At 33.8% G+C, this 23701-nt stretch overlaps 1 protein-coding gene across 3 annotated transcripts in view; it reads right to left on the bottom strand.

Moving 5' to 3' along the window:
* VPS13A (vacuolar protein sorting 13 homolog A) overlaps window positions 1–23701 on the bottom strand; it is a 252868-nt gene that overhangs the window by 4931 nt on the left and 224236 nt on the right. For 2 of the 3 annotated variants that reach the window (XM_081236830.1, XM_081236828.1), the window contains 3 exons: window positions 22281–22395; window positions 5579–5664; window positions 2279–2402 (listed from right to left, as the gene is read on the bottom strand). In XM_081236830.1, the coding sequence (XP_081092956.1) occupies window positions 2279–2402; window positions 5579–5664; window positions 22281–22395 (325 nt within the window). Of the gene's footprint in view, window positions 1–2278; window positions 2403–5578; window positions 5665–19147; window positions 19596–22280; window positions 22396–23701 lie in introns of those variants that run through there. The other variant, XM_081236829.1, reaches the window with a different exon arrangement.

The raw sequence follows: 23701 nt of genomic DNA, 5'->3' as shown, positions 1-23701 counted from the left end.
AATGCAGTAAGAATGTAGCTTCAGAATCAAAGAAATCAGGGTGGTCTTAGATTCTATACGATTGTCCTCCACTTTTTAAACTCCTTTGGTATTCTGTTGTGTTTGTGGGAGGAGAACTACCTAATGGTGGATGTTAAGCATTAGAGGGACAAATAGAAAGAACAGGATTATCGAGGAGGAGTGTGGTGATTACTTCTATTAACCATGGGTAAGGACATAGAAGAAGCAATATTTTACTAGTCTAACAATTTCTATAAGTAATTCAACTAACCATGTATATACAGACTCCAGAAGAAATCAGATTCTTTTATTTAAAAAAAAAGTATGATTGCTGATATAAGGTTGCAAGGGAAAGGTGAAAGGGGAAGAAATCAAGGAGGTAAGAAGAAGTTTATCCTTGGAGATAAAAAAGCCAGGGAATGCAATATGGGCTATAGCAGAGCCTAATAGCTACTACTATCCACAATTTCATATATGGCCACAGGGTTCTTCATTTTCTGAGTGAATCAGAGAAATTCTCAATGGGTAAATTGGTCTAAGATCCTCAAAAACTAACATCCAGGGGCTTCCCTGGTGGCGCAGTGGTTGAGAATCTGCCTGCTAATGCAGGGGACATGGGTTCGAGCCCTGGTCTGGGAAGATCCCACATGCAGCGGAACAGCTAGGCCCGTGAGCCACAGCTACTGAGCCTGCGCGTCTGGAGCCTGTACTCCGCAACGGGAGAGGTCGCGATAGTGAGAGGCCCGCGCACCGCGATGAAGAGTGGCCCCCACTTGCCACAACTGGAGAAAGCCCTCGCACAGAAACGAAGAGCCAACGCAGCAAAAATAAATTAATTAATTAAAAAAAAAAAAAAGATTTCTGTTAAAAAAAAAAAAAAAAAAACTAACATCCAGTCTACTTAAGAGCTGCCCTATGTCTTTGGAATGAATGGTAAGATTGGATAAATGGTCTTCACTAGTTAAGCACAAGGCCTAGGGACAGTTCTGTTCTATAGGCTAGTCTAGAAGAAACCTGTTGTTTCTGCCTGTCTGCATCCAATGCCCCTTCTTCCAGTAACAATTTCTTGAATCTTCTTTGGGAAACTATTTTTCACCCTCTTTCACTCCCAAAACTTCATATAGAGCTGACCCTTCCTTCTTGGTAGCACCAAAATGATCCTGTGACCCTCACCTGGCCAACTGGCCCATTCCAGCTCCTGACTAAAGTGACTGGTTCAGGAACAAGGAAGTGACCAAAGGTGGCCCAGTGAGACCCAGTGAGAAGCTTTCATTCTGCTGAGCTAGTAGGATATGAGCCTGGAACTTCTGCTGGCCATAGTGTCACCAAAGGATAGCCTGTTGAGAATGAAGCCAACACTGAAGAAAGTAGAACCTAGAGATGAGGGCAGCAAAGATGGACAGAATGAAGGAGGAGAGGAAGGGTGTGAGGATAAATACTAATGACATCACTTGAGCATAATTAAGCTACAAGATATAGACTTGGATTTTTCAGTTATATGAGCCAATTAAATCCCTCAAAATCAAACCAAACAAAAATAACAGTGAACAAAACTAACCTGGGCTGAGTCACATATTTCTGATTAATATAGCCAGTGCCAAAGCGGCCCTTTTCACATAGGTGTCTGGTCAAATACCGTGAGGCCAAATACATTATCTTATATTTCTCTGTGTCACCTACAGTACCTAGTGCAATCATTACAACTTACAATGGATATAGAGACTCTGATGATTTACCAAATGACTAGCAATTTGCTGTATTTTATATCAACATCCAAATACCAAGTACTGTTCTAGCTGCTAGAAATCAGAGTGAGAAATGGTCTCCGCATTCAAGAAGATTATAACTGAATTAGGAAGATAATATCTATAAAAAGAGAAAGAACTATCAATAATGGGCTGTTAGAGCAAGAACTTTTCAAGTGTCCATCAGCGAGATTTTCAGGGAAAAAAATTCTGTAGGCAAGTACTAGGGATTCTGAAGTGTACAAATATCTCATGTTAGTGCCTTGGATAGCAGTGGGAAAGCTGCGGTTCTGTTACTGAGTATAAAATGAGGGCCCAGTAACGTTGTGGTCCAGGTAAGAGCACATAAAGTAGCACATTTTTTCTTGGCCTAGCTTTCTTTTCTTTAAGCTTGAGTAAGACAGCAGGTGTAAAGAAAAACCATACAAAGACCAAGCAACATGTAAAAAAGAGGGAGAAACATTACAAAAGTAAAGACTATTTTAATGTGTTGTTTTCAGTTCCAAGTTTTCAAAAAAATCTATTCAACATACCTTTGCTTCAATGCGCAACCGTCTCTCATGAACAATGAATGGCTCTTTGGTAAACTCATCAAAACTATACTGCCACTCACATGTAAGCTGTCCAAACGTTCCTTTTGTTACAAACAACACACCACTCAGAAAAAGAAAGAAAGAAACCACTTTAAAAACAGAAGCACTTATATCCAATAATATAATAATAATAATAGCAGGATACACATTCTTTGCAAGGGCACATAGAACATTCACCAGGAGAGACTATATTCTGGGTCATAAAAAACGTTAATGAATTTAAGAGAACTGAAATCATGTAAAGTATATTTTCAGATCATAATGAAATTAAACTAGAAAACAAGTAACAGAAAGATAACAAGAATACTTCCAAATGCTTAGTTAAAAGCATACTTCTAAAAAAAATCCATGGGTCAAAGAATCTCAAAGGAAATTAGAAAATAGTTTGAACCGAATGAGAATGAAAACATAACAAAATTTATGTAGCCACGTTTAGTGGGAAATGTATAGCACAACATACTTATATTAGAAAACATAAAGTACTTATAAAGTAAAATGTATAAGGAACATTTTTAAGAAATAGGAAAAATTTAGAGAACCAGCTACCAAGCAATATTTTGGAGAACCTTCATGTAATTAATGCTTTAGAACAAAATGCTTTTAATACTAAGGCTCCATGTAATATATTTACCAACCTGTATCAGAAAGAGGCTTTTAAAATTAATTCTTGTTTTCCCCCCATTTTGAGGAAGGAAATCAAGAGATGAAAATTCATTCTGTCTATAATAATTCTATTTAATTCTTCCTTCAAAGGTCTTTCTTCCCCATATCTTCTTTCTGGTTGAAACATCAATTGTAGGTACAACCAGCAGTTTCTTTAAGTGACATATACTTTAAGTTAAGGGCCTAAATTAAAGAAACAGCTGGCACCTAGCTAGAATGGAAAAGGAGAAAGCTAATTAACATGTATCCCTTTCATCTCAGTCTTCTGCCTCTGATCCCCTCTTTCACCAATCTTGGATTATACGGGCTGCTGGAACAAACCTACTGGTCTTCCAGTACATCTTCAACCATGTGATAAATCAAAGATAGGCTAATCTTATTTCAGGCACCTAGTACTCCCTCTCCTGATTAAAAGATTCTTTATCTTCAAGTGCAAAATATGGAAAGAAAGCACCTCCTAAGTATAAATATCATCTTTCAATCAACTACAACTAGCTTACTACACTTACTCTGTCAAGGTTTATGTGACCTCATTTAAAGAGGCCTACTATGTTGAGAAGAAAGTAATTTCTAAAATGTTGCAATGGACTTCCCTGGTGGTACAGTGGTTAAGAATCTGCCTGCCAATGCAGGGGATATGGGTTCGATCCCTGGTCCAGGAAGATCCCACATGCCATGGAGCAACTAAGTCCATACACCACAACTACTGAGCCTGTGCTCTACAGCCTGCAAGCCACAACTACTGAAGCCCACGTGCCTAGAGCCCATGCTCCACAACAAGAGAAGCCACCGCAATGAGAAGCCCGCGCACCACAAGGAAGAGTAGCCCCCACCTGCCACAACTAGAGAAAGCCCATGCACAGCAACGAAGAACCATCGCAGCCAAGAGAAAAAAAAAGATGCAAGATCTGGAAATAATAAACTTTGCAACTGACTCTTGTTTAACTCTGATGAGTCACCCTTCCCTCAGTCAATGGGGAGAAGGGTTAATAAAACATGAGTGAATGCTGCTATGAAGAAAAATGACTGTTGAAGCATTGTCCGTAAGTATAAAAGTTCAGAAACAACTTAGATGTGCATTATAGCACATACTTCTGAATGAATACCAGGCAGTCATTTACAAATTAAGAAAGATCTCCATATGCTGACATGGAATACTCTTTAAGACACAGATCTTGGGACTTCCCTAGTGGTGCAGTGGTTAAGAATCCGCCTGCCAATGCAGGGGACACGGGTTCAAGCCCTGGTCCGGGAAGATCCCACATGCCACGGAGCAACTAAGCCCGCGAGCCACAACTACTGAGCCTGCGCTCTAGAGCCTGTGAGCTACAACTACTGAGCCCGCACGCCACAACTACTGAAGCCCACGTGCCTAGAGCCCGTGCTCTGCAACAAAGAGAAGCCAACACAATGAGAAGCCTGCGCACCGCATCGAAGAGTAGCCCCCGCTCACCGCAACTAGAGAAAGCCTGTGTGCAGCAACGAAAACCCAATGCAGCCAAAAAAAAAAAAAAAAAAAAAAAGACATAGATCTTAAGTAAAAAATTAAGGTACAGGATGGTGTTAAAATAGATTCCTATTTACATTAAAATATGTATGTGTATGCCTTTATAGGTAGATGTAATGCTTTGATAGCATGTTTGCTTGTATAGGCATAGAATATTTCAAAGATACAAAAGTAGTTGCCTCTAGGAAGGGGAAGAGAGACTGGTAACTGAGATGGAATGAATACTGGCTTTCAAATCTATACCTTCTAATACTGTGTGAGTTTTCTATATTTTGTTACTTTTTAAACAAGAAAATTAAGATAGTGCTATAAATTTGGGGCTCAGAAATTATTAGGATTAAAAACATTAAAAATGATTGCTAAGTTCAATAGTCAACTTGAACCAAGAAGATGCTTATGTAAGTTTACCTTCTTGGCAGTGAACAAAACCACACAGCTTAATTAGCCACTCCTTTCTATTTAGCCATAATCTCTCCTCCTCAGCCACAGTTTCACTCTCCATCATCTAGAAATCCACCCTACTACTTCACTTGCTTATTCTTTTCCACGGTTTCATAATAACACCTCCTGCAAACACTTGCCCCTCCGAGGCTATGCCACTGTATATTTTTACATGTATCCCTCTACTGTCTACAGGTTTATTTGAAGATTTGGCTGTAGTTGGGAGTATCCCCCAAAAAACTAATGTCTCCAGGGGAATATCTACTTATGTGAGTGAATCTCTATATATTCTAATGATTAGATACCACCAGAAGACTACTGACTTCTGGGGTAACCTGAAATTGCATACTTTTTCGGAGAGGGGGAAGGAATGGTATTGTCTACCCTTGAGAGGATAGTTTTAGAGGAATTTCTCTATCCATTTAGTTGGTTGAAACAAATACTGAAACATTTAAAATTATGTTTGTGCATGGTTATGCACTTATCTGTATGCGTACAAAGTTTTAGGCATGAGGCTTGTAGAGCAAGAGAACCATAATTAGTATGAATCAGGTGAATAAAAACTGCTTCACTTCATGAGTGGCTATCAGTTAACCCCTTATCAAATTATATTAGAGAAAGAAAGTTACCTTTTGGTTATCATTAACATGTCTGTCTTATTGATCATGACATGGGTAAAATATTTGTATTTTGCAAATCTTCCATTTTCCATGACCTAAAAAAAAAGGTGAGAGAAAATTGATAATATCCTATTCTAATACAAGCAATGCCTTACTGATCTTCTAAAAACCTTTCTCAAGGGGGCAAACCATTAGCACACTTACACAGTAAACATATTGTCAGAAGTTGAATATTCACAAAATCACTTCTGCTTCCTTTTTTAAAGCACCTATTTGTACTGCTTTATTCAAGATTACTCGATTGCAGCTATACCAGTGTTTAATGCTAGATTTTTAGAAGATACTGTTATTTTACAAAGTTTAAGTGGAACCTACTGAAGTTACTATTAAACGATCACATTCATTTTGTTTTGGAAAACAGATTAGTATTTGATCATACCTGTACAAAAACACATGTAAACACTAACACATATTTAAACATATGCATCACATAAATTACTATTAGCTCCCACCTTGCCTCCTCCCTGGAATTTTCATTATCTGCCTTACAAACATGCTTTTCTTTGCTAATTTCACAATTCACTCAAAATTAAGGAGCAGACTGTTTCTGGGCAAACAGGAAACCCCAGGACCAGCATATGCAATAGTCTTTATTTATCTTTAAGACTGCTGAAACACTATCCATGACATGATCAACAGTTCTTTGTCTCAAAAAATATAAAGTTAACTACATAAGCAAAATAGGCTTTTTAAAATCTGTTCTCAGTATCATTTGCTCTGAGGATGGAGTTACTCTGGCTATTTAAAATATATAGCAGGCTAGACTATTATTTTTTAAAGGCAAGCAATGTAACTGTGACTAAGATACATCAAAAATTTAGCCAAAAATGTTAGATCTCTTGAAGAAATTCCAAAAGAGAATATAAAGATTCTGGAAAATTGTGTTCCATGAGGCTATATCAAAAAACTAAAATTATGTAATTTAGAAGAAAACTAACAAGTGACTTCATAATAAGGTTGCTTTAGAAGGCTGATACAATAGACTTTTAATGGGAGACAGAAGTTAAAAAAAAAACAGCAGGATAAAACATACAAATTAACTGCATGGAAGAATTTTCTAACTTCAAAGATCCTAATATTGAGGAAAGAGTATCTTTACTATTTACTGTAGTGGGTGGGGCAATTAAACCCCAATTCCTTGAATTACAAATGAAAAAGGGACATAACCAGAGATTCAGAAGAAATTAATAAAAATTATTAACATATAAATTATGCAACTAAATTTGCAAAACTAGGTAAAATGGGTCATGTTTTAAGAAATGATAAATTATTAAGAGAAAGAAGCATCAAATATTGGAGAGGAAGAGTAGAAATTACTTTCAGATGACAGTATCTGGAAAACTTAAGTACACAAAATCCAGTAACTTTATTATATAAACACAATAATCAGTTTGAAAAATGGAAGGAAAACAATCCTGCTTACAAGGGTAATAAAGATAAATATTTACACGTAAGTTTAACAAATAACATGCAGAATTTGTATGATAAAAGCTGTGTAACAGTCTACTGAGGGGAATAACTGAAAATTTGAAAATGGAAATCCATGTCTTATTCTTGAATATAAAAATTCATTATAATAAAGATGTTATTCCCCCACCCTATTTTCATACATACACAATGTGATCCCAAAATGATGTTTGTTAATTTGTTTTGGGGAGGGGGAAAAGTGATCTGACAATATTATAATGAAATTTATCTAGAAAAAAAGTGATATTATCCAGTAAATTATGAAAAGAGAATGAGAACTACCCTAGCAGATATTAATACAATTTATAAAGTTGCAGGCATGAAACAGTTTGATACTAGTGGAAATTATATACAGACATATCAATAGAAAGAATACAGATTCCAGAAACTGACCAAAATGCAATAGGATTTTATAAAATCCTATATATCCAAACATAGGAATTTATGAAATCAAGACAGCATTTCAAATTATTGGTCAAAAACATGCATTTTCAAGTAAATGGTGCTTCAAGCAGCTTGCTGGCTAAAGCTAGATCCCTACTTCTCTCTTTACACCAAATTAATTCCACATGGATCACTGATTTAACTATACAAAATGAAACTACAGAAGTACTAGAATAAAGTAACATTTTAATAATCAAAGTGAAGGGTTAAAAATAAAACACAAAGTCCATAAAACTTAAAGTAAAAAAAGTGTGGAAATTAAACACTAATGAATAGCAAAACAGTAAGCAAATAAACAGAAATAAAACAAAAATCAAAGGATAAATTGGGAAAATATCTGTCAATACAGTGATATATAACTAATTTTATAACACACAGAATTCTAGTAATATGAATAAACCAATAGAAGAAAAATGAGTAAAATCTATAGGAAAATGTGTAAAGGATATGAACAGGTAGTCTAGCAAAACACAAAATCTGACAATTAACATATGAGAAAATGTTCAATCTAACTCAAAATCAAGAAAATTCAAGTTAAATAAATGTATCCTTTGAGCCAGCAATTCCACTGCTATGATTTACCTCAAGCAAAGGTGTGCAAAGACATACTTATAGGAATCTTCATGGTTATACTATGTTAAATGCAAAAAACCTAGATGTTCAGAAACAGGAGACTGTTTAATTATAGTATAGGCATACAATGGGACATTATGCATGAAAAAGAAACAATCCTGCTTACAAGGGTAATAAAAGGTAGATCTGGGACTTCCCTGGTGGCTCAGTGGTTAAGAATTCACTTGCTAATGCAGGGGACACGGGTTCTATCCCTGGTCTGGGAAGATCCCACATGCTGCAGAGCAACTAAGCCTGTGTGCCACAACTACTGAGCCTGCGCACTAGGGCCCCCGAGCCACAGCTACTGAAGCCCGTGTGCCTAGAGCCTGTGCTCTGCAACAAGAGAAGCCACAGCAACGAGAAGCCTGCGCACCGCAATGAAGAGTAGCCCCCGCTCGCTGCAACTAGAGAAAGCCCACGTGCAGCAACGAAGACCCAACGTAGCCAAAAATAAATAAATAAATAAATTTTTTTTAAAAAGGTAGATCTGTGTGTACTGATACAGAAAGATGGGCAAGATATAACTGAAAATAAATTACTAAGAATGAACGGGGGAGTAGAAACACATACACATACACTTATTTATATAAACATAAAAAATTTCTGGAAGGGTTGGTGGTAACACACCAAATCTATTCACAGCATTTATCTGGGCTTGGGAAGGATAACGGTGGAGGTGGGGTTAGAAGTGAAGCTTTTATTTTTAACTTTACATCCTTTTGTTTCAGTTTTTTGGTACTGGAAAAGAAATTAGCTTGAAAGTATTTTCTTTTGTTCTATATGGCCAAGTTTTAAAATATAGAATACAAATGTTGATTTCCTCAAGAACATCACTACTACTAGAAGACAAGAGTCTATAAACCCCATTAATAGATTACAATCTTCAAATAACTTGAAAGCTAATGGTTCAATTCTAAGTAACTAATTTCTATTTCAATATTATGTTAAGTCTGGGTATTGCAGTTGAGTCTGCCTTTCATCACTTTCCACTTTTCAGACCCAATCTAATCTGTACATTTAAGAAATTAACCCACTTTTAATAGTCACAATAGCATCTGATATAAATAAAAGCTAAAAAAAAGTAATTCATGCAGTGCTTTTTGGAGTTCATCAAAAACCTTAAATGCAACACTTGAAACATGAATGGTCAATCTTTAAATAAACATCAAAGATAACTCAATATACAGCAAAATTTTGCTGGTCAGTCTCCATTAAAACATGCGATTATGGAATAAGAACAGCATAAAAAAAAAAAAAAGAAAAGCATTAATAAGAAGCTACAACTTCGAACTAAATCCCATAGAAGGATGGGAGAGAATGTGATAGCTTATCAGCCATCATCTTTCATCATGCTGTAAAGAATCTACAAATGTCATGCCTTTGGTCACAATTTCATGCCAAATTATTAGGCTCTGTAAATTCACTACATATGAAGCTTTATACTTTTCAAAACATCATTTATATTATTTTGAAAACCTGGAATTTTAGACCTCAAGGAATATTATTGTTCATCCAAACTAATCTTTTCCTTTTACACATGAAGAAATCGAGAATCATTTAAATGTCTTTCCTATCTAATCTTCACAACAACCTTGTATTATTAGGTTAAGATCACATTTAAGTGACTTGCTTGGGGTCATACTGTCAGTTGCAAAACTGGGCTCAAAAAAGTGGTTTCTTCACTTCTAATTCCAGGGCTTTTTCACTACACCATGATAGTATCAGTCACACGTTTCCATGGTACCTCATGGAATGCTGGATGCTGGATGTTGCTGAGGAAGGCTGCTAAAGCTGCTCAGGCTGGCTTAATTTTTTTAGGTTAACAGCCTTCAAATAGTGTAATATTAATACCTTATCTTCCTCCACCCCAATCAGATACTAGGTATGAATGTTTCTACTAAAGTAATTTGGGATACCCTTTAAAATAAGTGAAGAATTAGCAAAACCAGGGCTAGGAATTACATGTAGTTTTTGCATCAAGACCAAAGTTAGGCAGAAAAATCAACAAATTTGCCGGAAGTATCGAGTACAACAGCCAGTACTACAGACATGTTAGCCTCACTTACATGCTATAGTGTTAAAGGAAAAGCATTTTTTGCCTTATTCATTAAAAAAATATACGAATTATCCATCATCATTTAAGAACTTTCTTAAAGAAATAAACAGAGAAACACAAAGGAAACTACATTCGTTATATATAATTGTCAGAACCTACAGGTAACAAAATGTATGGTTATTGATAAGGGTCTCTTTTGCATTAGAAAAGTTGAGTATGTAAGCCTTAGTTTACTAGATATAAATAAATCCAAACCAAATTGATTATACGTTAGAAACACACAAAAAGTAGGAACTGGAAAGACAGTTGTGTCAGTTACCCTCTAATAATATCTGTATTTCCTGCCAGATAAGTCCCAGTACTTTAGAAAAAGAACATACCTAACAACTATAGTATACAAAAAACACTGCTAACACTTTCCAACCATCTAAATGCTATGAATTAGCACAGTTCTAAAACAAACACATTTCTGAAAAAACAAAGCAAAATATGAAAAGATAGATGATAGGAACAAATCACTAACATGGAAGACTTTAAATCCCAAACAATACAAGGTGCTAATATTCATTGCAAATATATTTAAGAAAATTGGGTAAAGATAAGAATACAGTTAAGCAAAAAACAAAATCTGATCAGTATCTGTTTCTTTTGGAAGATGTTTCATAGAGGTGTATATATATATATATATATTTTAAGATAGCAGCATGAGTGATAAAAGGAAAATGAAATTCATCTAAATGAAAAAGACAAAGAACAAAATGCTATCGAGCAAGAAAATCTACTGGATAATGAATAAATGGTTTTATAGATTGGCTAATTTGAATAGTTTGGAGACAATGGGGAAAGATGAAAAGTTTATCAACAGATTATACTAAAAAATTAAGTGTACTTTTTAAAATGACAAAATTCAGGGAGGTAAACAAAACAAATTAAAATGGTAAATGCTACCATTTCTCAATTATTTAAGAAGTAAATAAATAAATGACTTGTAATCTTCTCTTTAGAGAAAAATGTAGTCAGTAAGTATAACTTCCTTAGAGTAATATGATTAAGGCTTAGGGATAAAAGACGTTTTATCAATTCACTTTAAATATAACAGACCTGAGAGCTATAGCCAGGAAAAACAAGGTATTCAACTAAGCTTCATGGGCAAATATAGTAGAAATTCATTACCTGAAAGCTCAATGATTTCATATATATAGCAGAATAAATATAAACACAAGTGAAGAATTGGTATTTAGCTTATTATGTGAGGCAAACTGGTTTTTTTTTAAAAAATTGAGTCTCATTGACTGTCATCAAATCTGAAGAGGAATAAGGCTTTGTTTAATCCCCCCATACCTTTGTCTCCTCCCATGCAAATAAGCTATTTTGACAGTCAGCCGAAGTATAAACTATGCTGACAGCTTACACAGGACAGCTGAGCATAACACTGTGACATAAAATCAAATAAAAGAAACTATTATCTTAAGAGATGTGAATTGTCACCAACTGGTTCAACTAAAACAGTCTGGAGAAAGGACAGAATTATGCTCATGACATAATTATGTGTACTGACAACAGCAGACCATTAATTAACGTACCTAATACATTCTACAAGAAGAGCCAGAGAAGCTGGTCAGAAATACTGTAAGTGGATAGTTACAAAAGTCTCTCTAATGCATTTCCAGCAGAACCTCTATTGAACATTTACTGACCCATGATACTATATAAACTTGAAAAGAATAACATTTCTTTCAAAATACTGAAATAATTCAGAGCAGTCCAAATCACTGAGGTTTTATTGTTTCTATCGCTTACCAATTAATGTGTGGAAACCGTCACAACATTCTAACTATTCTATTAACCTTAGAAGAAAAAAAATGGCAAAATTTAATGACGGTTTTTTATTTTGGCAAAGAGGAGACAAATGAGGAATATAGAATAATGATGACCAGAACCAGCATACACTGGTTATTATTCATCTGGAATAATGAAAATATAGTAAGTTCCTATTAGACACTGTACTAATAATCACATATATTACCTTGCTTTTTAATCCTAGCAACACCATCAAGGTACTATTATCTTGGTATTATATACCAAAGTACTGTTATTACTACAATTATCTTCATTTTATAGTCTGGAATATGAGATCAGACTAGAATAAAAGACTATAAAGCTAGTAAAAGGAAAAGGCTGGTACTGAACTCAGGTTTACATGGTTCCAGAATCCAGGCCCTGAGCCATATGGTATTACTGCACCCCAGGTATTTTTACTGTCAAAATGAGTTAGCATAGAAGAAATACATATATTCCATTAGATGAAGTGGGATCCCATTTTAACAGCTCATTGGAATATGGATTCAGATAGTTCACAAGCTGTGTCACATCTCTTGTAATACTTCAATGTCATATAATACCCAGAGGTAATTATCTCTTTGGAAGATAGTAAGACTAATAAACAACTAACTCAGACTCAAAGTGCACAAAATGTCTAAATGTACATTTCTCCATACTGCTTCCTGTAAGATTCTTTAGCAGTAAATTTTCACTGATATACAGTTCATCAGAATCATCACCAGATAGGATAACAGTTTCATTTGAATTTACAACTAAAGACTCTTAACTAGCAAAAAACTATGCATGGTGTTTCCTTTTATAGATGACATTAAATTTTGTTTTTAGATGAATGAAAGCAGCCTCCAATCTAATTTTCTATGAAGATGAACTGTTTCATTTGGCAAGACAACAGCTTTTCTCTCATAGGATATTTGCTAATAAAATACAGATATTATTAGAGGATAACCCTGACACAACTGTCTTTCCAGTTCCTACTTTTTGTGTGTTTCTAACGTATAATCAATTTGGTTTGGTTTTATTTATATCTAGTAAACTAAGGCTTACATACTCAACTTTTCTAATGCAAAAGGGACCCTTATCAATAACCATACATTGTTTTTTTATTTTGGCAAAGAGGAGACAAAAAAGGGAAAGACTTTTCATAATTTATAATAAAGTCCTCTAACAATATTATTGTTAGAGCACACACTAAAATATGAATGAACTTTACTAAGCTCAAGTTATGTTGAGAACCTATGTGCTGTTGAAAGTAACCAAAGGACATTGTAAGGTAGGGCTCTCATGTATCAGTAGAGAAGTCATGGGTTGAATCCCAGGTTACAATTTAGCACCTTTATCTAAATAAAGCCTAAAGACCTTTTTTTTTTTTTTTTTTTTTCTTTTTGCGGTATGCGGGCCTCTCACTGTTGTGGCCTCTCCCGTTGCGGAGCACAGGCTCCGGACGCGCAGGCCCAGCGGCCATGGCTCACGGGCCCAGCCGCTCCGCGGCATATGGGATCCTCCCAGACCGGGGCACGAACCCGTATCCCCTGCATCGGCAGGCGGACTCTCAACCACTGCGCCACCAGGGAGGCCCGCCTAAAGACCTTTTAAACTAAAACTTACTGCAGAATTTTAGCTCTATTTGCACATCCTCGGTAAGCAGACTCAAGTTGAACCTATCTGAGCTTAACATTTTTATTTCTTTTAAATGTGCTACATTTTCTACTTTAGTATTTATCCTTCCATAATATATTTATAAATTTATGGGATGAAATGATGACAAACTTTTGAAAAAGATTTAGTAATCAAATTAGTCTCATTTCAGTTACTGGATTAAAAAATAATTTAAAAATTCATTGTACACTTTTTTGACAAAAAGAAAACTGGAACCTCCCCTAAGTGGAACCACCACCTCCAGAAAAAGACACAATTTCAAAGTCTTATTCACACAGTTATTTTTATGTAATTCTGGAAGGTTCTAAGTGGGGTTAGTCCACTGGTCCAAAATAAAGTTAGTGGGACTTACAACTAAATGTTCAAAAGTATATGCTTTCAAAAATGATGTGCCAAAGACTCTCCAAGAGAGTTCTATTAAGCTAATAAATGAGGTATGAGAATTGTATCCAAGTTGGATAGGTAATCTTTTCATGGCATCTGCTTTATCTGAGATGCTCACTCCAATTCGCTTTGATAACAGAATTTGGCTCTCTTCAGTTTTCTCATCCCATTCAGAAGTATGCTTCTGGAGAGGAAGAGTTAAAAATGAAGAATGAAATCCAATGGGCCTTTATCTCCTAGTTCTTGTCCACTTACTCAAAATTTCAGATGAAGCCAGGAAGAATGTTCAGCACTACTCTGGTGATCTGACTGCCTATGATAAGCCCGTTTTTTCCCAGATCAGTGGTAATTCTCCTCCGGAAGTAAAGGGAAAGACCCCATCAGCTGAAGGTAGTTATCTTCCAATTGCTATTAAGGCAGTGTTTGAAGCTAATTATAAACATTTGTAATTTCTGAAAGAAAAGAAATATACAACAAACGAAAACAGCCTCCCTTCTACAACTTATATAATGGCATCTATGATATCTTTGTAAGAGATTCAAAGAAAACACAGATAAAATTTTTTAAATGTCTGAAATGGTTGAAAAATACTACCCCCATGGGACAACCCAGCTGTCAATATCCGTACACAATGAAAAACACAAAGATTATACATACATGTACATACACAAATGAATTTTAAGAGGAGAAGATTTATTTAAGGGGTAAATTTTTTTTAAAAAAAGACAGAGTCAAAAGGTAAAAATGTTCAATCAAAGAGAAAAAGCTTCGGGCTTCCCTGGTAGTGCAGTGGTTGAGAGTCCGCCTGCCGATGCAGGGGACACGGGTTCGTGCCCCAGTCCGGGAAGATCCCACATGCCGTGGAGCGGCTGGGCCTGTGAGCCATGGCTGCTGAGCCTGCGTGTCCGGAGCCTGTGCTCCGCAACGGGAGAGGTCACAACAGTGAGAGGCCCACATACTGCAAAAAAAAAAAAAAAAAAAAAGAAAAAAAAAGAAAAAGCTTCTACATCAACTATAAAAACATAGAAAGGTCCTGCTGGTGATAATGTATTCCAGAAGTAAACACCAGGTTTCCCACATTGGGGACCGAATGGGTCACATTTTTACTCTTTAGAAGTTAATAGTAATTCTATTTATAAAAATTTACAATAATAAAAAATATATAACAAATTTATATATTTGAATCATAATTACATGAATAAAAGTTTAAAAATGAAATACACCATAATAAATGGTGGGGAGACAGGGTAAGTTTTTTCTTTTCTATTCCAATTTTTCTTTACTGAGCATATATTGCTTTAACAATGTAGAAAATAATCTACTTTAATTTTTGAAAAATTTCATATCTTTTGTAAAATACTAAAACTGTAGATTGAGAATCAATGTTAGTCCAGTGATTAGCAAGAGAGATTACCTTTTTCCATGGAGAGCGAGTCTCTAAATTTTTTAATTCAAAGAAACTCCAAGTTTTATTGAATACATTCAAAAAATCTTTGTAGACATAATATAGTTAACAAGCTATTCATAGATAATAATTTACAGTATAAAAACGTAGCATTCCCAATTAAGAATTATATATACTATCCTGATTATCTGTTTATAAAAACACTGACTATATTTTGAATGCTCAAATAGTTAAGGATCTCTAAGAGGTAGCATAATGCAAATTTAGTAGATATCTTTGTTACCATTTCACTGCATAGGATATGTATATGCAATAAAGATGGTTACATTAAAAACCATTTTACAAAATTATTAAATGTTTATTTTAAAGCTGATATTTGGAGGTACACTATTCCTATATACATATTGGCTGATATGAAATAATTGTTAAATAAATTTATCATACTGATTGAGAGATAATTACAGACATGAAAATAGGTCTACCACATTAAAACAAACCAAGCCATAAACTCCTACATACGACCATCATAAATTATTCTAATTAGCTCCCTAACACGGTCTGTGTTATTTGAAATCATGTGTTTCATTCTTCTTTGATTCAGGCCTTTCTGTAAGGTTTTGTAGAGTTATGGCTTGTACTCACTGCACTTCATAAATTTGAATATTCATCTACTGAAATTAAAGACTACATTAACAATCTAAACATTTTAAATTGATCTCATTTCAAAGGTGTAGGGATAGGATAATAAATAAAACTGACATTCTTTTTACATATCCATCATAATTATTATTTGACTTAAATGAATAATTTGTGTATCTTATTTAGACCCTATAGGACCTATAATATTTTGGACTACTACAATGAATTACAAATATGCAAGGAAACCTATAAAATAAAAAACTGTGGCTTGAAGATACAGTAGAAAAGTACTCGTAACAGTTGGATTGTTGTTTCTGGTCCTCCTCCCATCATTATAGGAAAAGTATAATGCAAAATTTCACCATGGGACTTAAATCAGACAAACTACTACAGTAGCTGTCACAGCAGTCATCATTCTATAGTGTATATGACCCTGGGACGTAAAATACAGCAGCACATACTTCATGTTGAACTTTGATGTCCTACTCACAGATCTAAAATGGCTCCATCTGTTAATTTTCATAACATGACCTTAAAGTCAACGCTCAACACTACATCAATGATATGTGTTTTGAATAATTTCAAAAGGTAAAATTTATAAAATTTTGATTATTTTAAAAACAGAAGCAAATTGAAATTTATTCCAACTTCCTTTTCAATAAGGAATATTGAAAGTCAGTAACATTACTCTGGATTTACTCTGTTATATCTATACCAATGTGAGCATCAATTAATTTCATTTGTAGGCTCTTAAAAACAGATTATTTACCCATGGTGATAGGTGTTCACAATTTTAGGATTTTTATAAACTCTTCTTCCTGCCAGTTTTCACTATGTTATTCAAGTGTCAAGTAGACACAAAGGAAAATAGAGAATGAGTGATTATTCCCTTAGAAAAGAAGAGAGAAGAACTCTCCATCCCTTTATCCCTTTTTCTGTACATAGGCAATGACCACATTGAAATTTGGAATATAAATAAAGTTAAAGGATATGGAAAGGTGTGGTATTACATAGTCAATCTTTCAAACTCAGCTTTCTCACTAGACTTTATTAGATGGATACTCCCATTTTTAAAGTTCTAATTAATTATAGAGCCACCAATAAGCAAACAAAAGAACCGTTCATCTCATTTAAAATCCCAAAATTGAACTAATTTTCTATATATTTGATGAGGAATAAGAAGATATTTTTGTCCAAGTCCTATTTCTCCACCAAGAAAACAGAGCGATCCTCAGGCTTAAATTTTTCTCAAATAAAATTAACATAATAAATACATTTTTTGAACTGAAAAAATAATTAATACCTGTCAGCAGAGAAGCTTGAAAAGATTATTTCACTGCGGCAGGAAAACAGAAACAGAAAGAACAAGGCCAATTATACTGTTAAAAGAATGTACGCCACTTCTAAGGGCTAAAAACTTAAGGATGAATCCCTAAGGTCACATGAACAAAGTTTAGTAGTTACTAGAATATTATTTTAAATCTTTTTACTGTTTAAGAGATTTTAAATAAATGTAATTCTACCTCCAATTTTCTTTTCATTAAAATGGTAAGGCACTGCTAAAATATCCAGAACTTTTCCCAGATAAATTCATAAGGACCTTTGTGAAATCTGTACCATAGAATTAAGTGTCACAGACCAATCACAGGAAACTCAGTAAATTTCTTGCAAACAAGCAGTTAGCATTTTCTCCTTTAGAAAGGCCGCATGCTTAGCATAGTTGGAATCAAGAAGTCAATGAAATTACGAAACCCTTCCTTCCTCAGGCATACACAATACATAACAATAGACTATGTTCTTTCCAGCTTCCAGTAGAAGCAGCAGGCTTTGTTTGATTTTGACCAAGGGTGAGAGAGCAGTGGATGCAAGACAAAGACAAATTGTCTCTGATACCAGCAGTGACTATTTTTATGGTCACTGTTTTAATTTATTTACTTACTCCAAAAAGATAAGCATACTATATTTTGATGAAAACAGTAATTAAATTCTTTGACATTCACATATTTCTTAGTCCTAGCATACACAACCTGGATTTCCACTTAATCTGAATCAATGCTAGGCAGGTAGAAATTTCAAGAGCAAAATTTTTTAGCTTCTTTTTTTGTAAGCTCAATACTAAAAAATCTGAAATAGTCATTTTCTAAGAAATAGAGAATAATGATTTATAGAGATAAAATCTTGATAAACCTAAGAATTAGAAGAGATGCAAGTCATTGGCTGAATAAATTAAACCAAAAGCTGAACAATTAAGGCAATTGTCTACTACAGTCTAATATAGGCTCATTATAAGCAAAATGCTTAACATAAATTAAGGTAAATGTTCCTTTGTTGATCCAAATGCAGAGCAGTCATAAGGGTTTAAACATCATACTATTAACAGTCACTAACTTTTTCAAGTGTTTTTTTTTTTAAGTACATCTAATATACTAGAAAAATAGAGCAAAAAGTTTCATCTAAGTTTGAAATTTAAAAAAAGGCTTCATTATGCAAAACATTAAACAGATTTGCTTATACATCTTTCAGAAACATAGATAACATTTTCCCAATATTATCTAGAAGAAATACATATAATTATGCTTACTATAAAATTCTTCTGTCCTGAATTAATTCGTAACATTTTATAATAAGGATATAGCACCATGGATATGTAAGCTAATAAGTAAATATAATGATTGTAAAACCAACTTTGTTCACTGTTTCACAAAATGTATACATAATAAAATGAAATAAAAGAACCAAAGAACATTTTTCTTCATTCTCAGACTATAAATTATTTCACTATCTAACCTTTATGACAAATCATGAATGTTTCTTATAATAGTAGTTCAACCTATATGATTTTGGAATAGAACAAATTCATATTGCTTCAAGTTATGTAAGTTTATTATTATTAAAAGAAATTTGACAAAGGTGCTTTTAAAATGCTAAATAAATATAAAATATTGACTGGCTATTACTATTCTTTTTCTTTTTTTTTTTTACTCAATTACATTATATTACAGCCCAGAAAATTTACAGAGAACATTAAAAACAACATTTTGCTAACAAATAAACAGATAATTTAAAATGAAACTAGTGAACATTAAAAAAAAATTGTCTAACTTTAAATCTTAAAGACAAACTGTTATTACAAAGCTATAAAACACATAAAGCAAATGCTATAATATATGGTATGCCCTACTTTGGCTATAAAATACATTTTTCCGTGCTTAAATAATGCATAAATTTTTGTTTTTGAAAATACACAGAAAAACATTTTAAAAGGAAAACGTACATTTAACTCCATATGGGCATTATGGTAGTAGTCATACAAAACATGTTAATGAAACATTCCAAATAAAATGACAAAGAACATATGAATTTGGACATTTCAGATCTGACTAATCATCGTCATCATCTTTATCATCATCACTACTTCTACTGTGAGTCATAATCCACTCCCTGTAGACCTGAATTTTCTGTAAGCATGGTAAAGGAAAAAAGAAGCACAAATGTTAGTTAAGTATGGCAAATTGCTTGGCAAACATGTAAAATTATGAAATGTTCAAGAAGTCAATAATTCTGAAGAAGACTTCAGCTCTAAGTGGGGCAGTAATTATGGATATAATATTTCATAACCTAATAAGACTTAACTAAACTCCACTGGTTGGTACACTTAATATATAGAATAGCTTGATGATACCAGTAAATTATTTTGTGACTATGTTAGAATTATTCTATTTCTCTAGTAGGCAGCTTTAATGGACTACTAGGAAGCACTATAATTATTTGCCACTTTCTAGATAGAAAGGTACACAATAAAAGAGTGTATCTCATATTTAATTATCATATATAGGCATATATAATTTAGTGAGCACAGAGCACCCTTTTTAGAAAATCAGAAAACAAAAGGATGAACATTTGAAAGTATTAAATATTTTCTAAGGGCATTATTATTAAATCAGATTAAATCTAGGCAGATGAGATATGAAATACTGTTTATATGTCATCTACTTCTTTGCCACAGCACTGGTATTTGTATATTTTAAAGTGTTTGCTAATAGTAAAGTTTTGATTCAAAAAAAGCACCATTACCACTAAAGCAACAACCCACTTCTTACACCTGTAAGAGAGTAATGCCAAACACAAACATCCTAAGGCATCTGGTGAATTCCTATAGGTATTCCGACTAACACTGTGTTTAATACTCCTGCTGAAAAATAAGTAATGGCTGACAAGGATTGTGAGATTTTAGACATTTAAACAGCTCTTTTAGCAATTAATTCTACAACTGGCCTAATGAAAATAATAGGCATGTTTAAAAATACAGTCAATAGTCATGATCTTAAATCCCAAACTTTAGAGCTTTAGAAAACAATCAATGGAAAAAAGTGTAGAACAAATTTACTTGTTACTGAAATCAAGTTATCAGCTGTGAAAAACTTTTGGTATGTCATGGCTTTCTTATCATCTGTTCTCTAATAATGGGGATGTATGTCTAAACTCTCCTCACTACTCATCCTTACTTCCTACTAAGTTTATAAAAGTTTCTCAATAAATATTTTTAGCTTTGTGAAAGGTGATTTGATAACTATTCAGTTTAGTAGAATGAATTAGTAATATGTTAACTGTGTTCTAATAAGGGAAGGCAGGTGCTGAGTAGATATGTATGTTTCAATTGTATAAGTATAGGTGACTTCTGCAACATTTTCAAAGAATGATTTACTGTCATTGTAGAGTTTGTCAACCTGCCACTTAGAACACAATCTCTCAGTAGATTGCCAGTTCTATCCCAATATGCAATTATTCTGATGCTTTAAAAACATTTAAACACAATGTAAAACCATTTAACTAAATATCACACATTAACACAATACTTGTAGTTTATGGAAGTACATTTAATGCAAAATTATATACTGTGAATGTAAAGATATCAAGTAGTATGAATACTTTCAAGTCTGTACTATGAGTATTTTCAAGTATGTACAATTTATTATTACTATGAGTATTTTCAAGACTCCTTGTTTTCAATTAAATGATTTAATTTAGTATTTCACATCTAAACCACAGAAACGACTTTAAATTGGTATATCCTATTGTGTATGTTATCTGCAGCATAATCCAGATTTTAAAAAGTCCAACTTTCAAAGTAGAAGTTATATAAACAGATAACATATTCTATCTTCAAACTATTGTTCTAAAAGCTAATTTTCCTTACTAAAAGATGTTGGTTTTCATGTAAATTGCTTATCAATTCCACGGGGTTTTAAATAGACCACACAAGCATAAAGCGGGAAGAGGGTCATGGCCATTTGAGCATCTTCAAAAGAAAAGCAGAACCCAAGAATTCACAATAGCAGTGGTCATGATTTTTTTTCCTTATGCATGCCTAACTGGACATGAGGATTATATCTGGAATAAAAGCTGTTAGTGGTTTGAAGGAAGCACCCTAAATAGAAATGGTCTAACTGGGTAAATAAGTAACATCAACTGTGAGGGTACATAAGGCACAATGGCTTTCAACAAATCTAGCAAATCCAGTACAGAACTAAGAGTATCCTATAAAAAGATCAGATTTGCTAAAAATCCTATACAAAAAGTTACCAATATAAAAGCTTTTCTTTGCATTCAAAATACTGAAACAGCTGTACGTGGTTTGTAAATTTTAAGACTAAAATCTACTGTTGGCTTTCACTTGCAAAGTCATGCATTAACTGTTTTCATATCAAACTTTTTGATGCCTATAAAAAAGAGAAAAAAAATCTTACAGTAAATAAATGTACATTTAAAACCTAAGTAAATGTAAGAAACTTTAAATGGAATTAAGCAAAACATATAAAAGCCCAAATAATCTAATACACATTTAAAGCATTATATAGCTACTTTAAAAAAAAAGCTGACTTGACTACATTAATCTTTTTTTTTTTTTTTGGTACGTGGGCCTCTCACTGCCGTGGCCTCTCCCGTTGCGGAGCACAGGCTCCGGACGTGCAGGCTCAGTATAGCCATGGCCCACGGGCCCAGCCACCCCATGGCATGTGGGATCCTCCTGGACCGGGGCCCGAACCCACGTCTCCTGCATCGGCAGGCGGACCCCCAACCACTGCACCACCAGGGAAGCCCGACTATATTAATCTTAATTCATAAGATATTTCTTCACCCACCTGTAACATTTGATTTCCAGTACCATCCCTCAACCTGTAAGGTCTGATAACTCCATCTTCATTAAAGAACCTAGGGGGTCGCAGACTCTCCACTTCATCAGAAGTCTCTGTAGCTCTAGAGGGAAAACATATAACTTGATTTTAAAAATTACTCAAAAACTCCTAAGTATACTTTAAAATGAAACTGCTGAAAAAAGATCTTCTTTTGGATAAAATGAGACTATTACATCACTTCTCTTTTTTAAATTCTGTCTTTTGACACAAATAATAATAAGTTCTCTAGACAAATGTAGAACTGTAAAGAAGTATGATTATAGATTCTCTTGGATTTTCTTTGTAGACAATAATCAGAGAATCAGCATATGAGTACTGCTTTTTCTTTTCTGGTTTAAGACTTTTAATTTCTTTTGCTTTTCCTATTTCCTACTATATTGCATTATCAGCTCCTCCAGCACAATGCGAAATACATGAGGGGATTGCAAGCATCCTTCCCTCATTCTCAACTTTAAAGGTAAAGCTTCTGAGTTCTTCATGAAGTACAGGTATCAGCAACTTTTTTTTTTTAAAGGCACTGTTTGTTAAGCCAAGGAAATTCATTTCTACTCTTAGTTTGCTAACTTTTTTTTTGTCATTGTTATTGAAAATCTTGAATGAACAATGAATTTTAAATACAGAATTTTCCCCTGGTCATTGCTGTGATCCTGTGGTTTATCTCCTTCAAACTATTAATGCTTTAAGTCACATTACATGGTTTTCTAATGTTCACATACCCTCACATTCCTTCTAAGGCTTGATATGTACTGTTTGAAACACATACACACATTGCTGAATTTGGTTAATATTTTATTTAACATTTTTTGACTGTATGGACCTACATGAGAAAGACTAATTTATTGTTCATTCATTCAACAAACATTCACATATTCAACAAATATTAAGAGCTTACCATGTAATGTATCCATATGTATAGACACATACATATGGATCAATCTCCAATTAAAAGCAGAAATCGGCAAAATGGATAAAAAAATGTGATCCAACTATATGCTGTCCAAAAGAGGCTCATTTTAGAGTCAAAGACACAGATAAGTTGAAAGTAAAAGGATGGAAAAAGATATACCATGTAAATAATAACCAAAAGAGAGCTGGAATGGCTATACTAAAATCAGAAAAAAATTAGACTTTAAAAAAATTCCTATTAGACGCAAAGAAGGACATTTAATTTTTTTAATGAATTTTTATTGGGGTATAGTTGATTTACAATGTTGTTTTAGTTTCAGGTATACAGCAAAGTCAATCAGTTATACATATACATATATCCACTCTTTTTTAGATTCCTTTCCCATACAGGCCATTACAGAGTACTGAGTAGAGTTCCCTGTGCTATACATCAGGTCCTTATTATTATCTATTTTATATAT

Source organism: Mesoplodon bidens (genome assembly GCF_964165515.1).
Source record: "Mesoplodon bidens genome assembly, chromosome: 6".
Taxonomy (NCBI): domain Eukaryota; kingdom Metazoa; phylum Chordata; class Mammalia; order Artiodactyla; family Ziphiidae; genus Mesoplodon; species Mesoplodon bidens.
The sequence above is the reverse complement of the archived record's forward strand: the minus strand, read 5'-3'. Positions and strand labels throughout refer to the sequence as shown.